Source organism: Mandrillus leucophaeus, unplaced genomic scaffold, assembly GCF_000951045.1.
Source record: "Mandrillus leucophaeus isolate KB7577 unplaced genomic scaffold, Mleu.le_1.0 Scaffold525, whole genome shotgun sequence".
NCBI classification, from domain to species: domain Eukaryota; kingdom Metazoa; phylum Chordata; class Mammalia; order Primates; family Cercopithecidae; genus Mandrillus; species Mandrillus leucophaeus.
The window spans coordinates 1,844,303-1,845,158 of record NW_012105642.1 but is presented as its reverse complement, the minus strand read 5'-3'; the positions used below and the strand labels follow the sequence as shown (position 1 = coordinate 1,845,158).

Genomic DNA, 856 nt, shown 5'->3' with positions numbered 1-856 from the left:
AACAGAAAACCAAACACCACATGTTCTCACTCATAGGTGGGAATTGAACAATGAGATCACTTGGACACAGGAAGGGGAACATCACACAACGGGGCCTATTGTGGGTAGACGGGAGTGGGGAGGGATAGCATTAGGAAATGTAACAAATCTGCATGTTGTGCACATGTACCCTAGAACTTATAATAATAAAAACACAAAAAAACAAAAAACAAATGCTCCCTCCCTCTACCCTCTTAACTTAATTAAGGATATCTTTTCCACGAGCTCTCCCCAAGAAGAAGTGCTCATATTCCCCTAATGCCACACTTGCCATCAAGGCCCACTTCCAGGACCACGTCGCGTCCCTTAAATCCAGCCTCCACCATCCAGACTTGGGGATCTAAAACACTAGGTTAATTATGCTATGCATTAACTGCTCGTCCTAACTACTCACAACACAGTACCCAAAACACCAGGTGAATTATGCTATGCATTAACTGCTCCTTTTAACTACCCACAACACAGTACCCAAATTCCTCAGTGCTATATCCAAAGGCTTCCACGACCTATTTGTCTCATCTCTTGCTAAACTTTGCATCACACTTTGCCTGCACCAGCTGTCTGCACCAAACTCTCCCCGTAGTTTTCCTCCATAATTTTGCTTGTGTGAGTCACTTCGATGAAATACCTCCCCAATTTACGCTAGCTCAGTGGCTGGCTGTCACACTTCTTGGCCCATAACCCACGCTAAGACATTCACATAGCAGTCACTGAAATTTGTATGTCTACATGGCAAACAAAAGTATCATAAAAGAAAATCTGCCCTTCATATCATGCAATCTATTCTATTCTTTCTTTTTTTTAAATACAGGTCATG

At 42.6% G+C, this 856-nt stretch overlaps 1 protein-coding gene across 1 annotated transcript in view; it reads right to left on the bottom strand.

Annotated features, from left to right (window-relative positions):
- TRNT1 (tRNA nucleotidyl transferase, CCA-adding, 1) overlaps positions 1–365 on the bottom strand; it is an 18,702-nt gene extending 18,337 nt beyond the window's left edge. Inside the window, exon 1 of the mRNA XM_011996820.1 lies at positions 311–365. Within this exon, the coding sequence (XP_011852210.1) occupies positions 311–365 (55 nt within the window). The remainder of the gene's footprint in view (positions 1–310) is intronic.
- Positions 366–856: the final 491 nt, after the last annotated feature.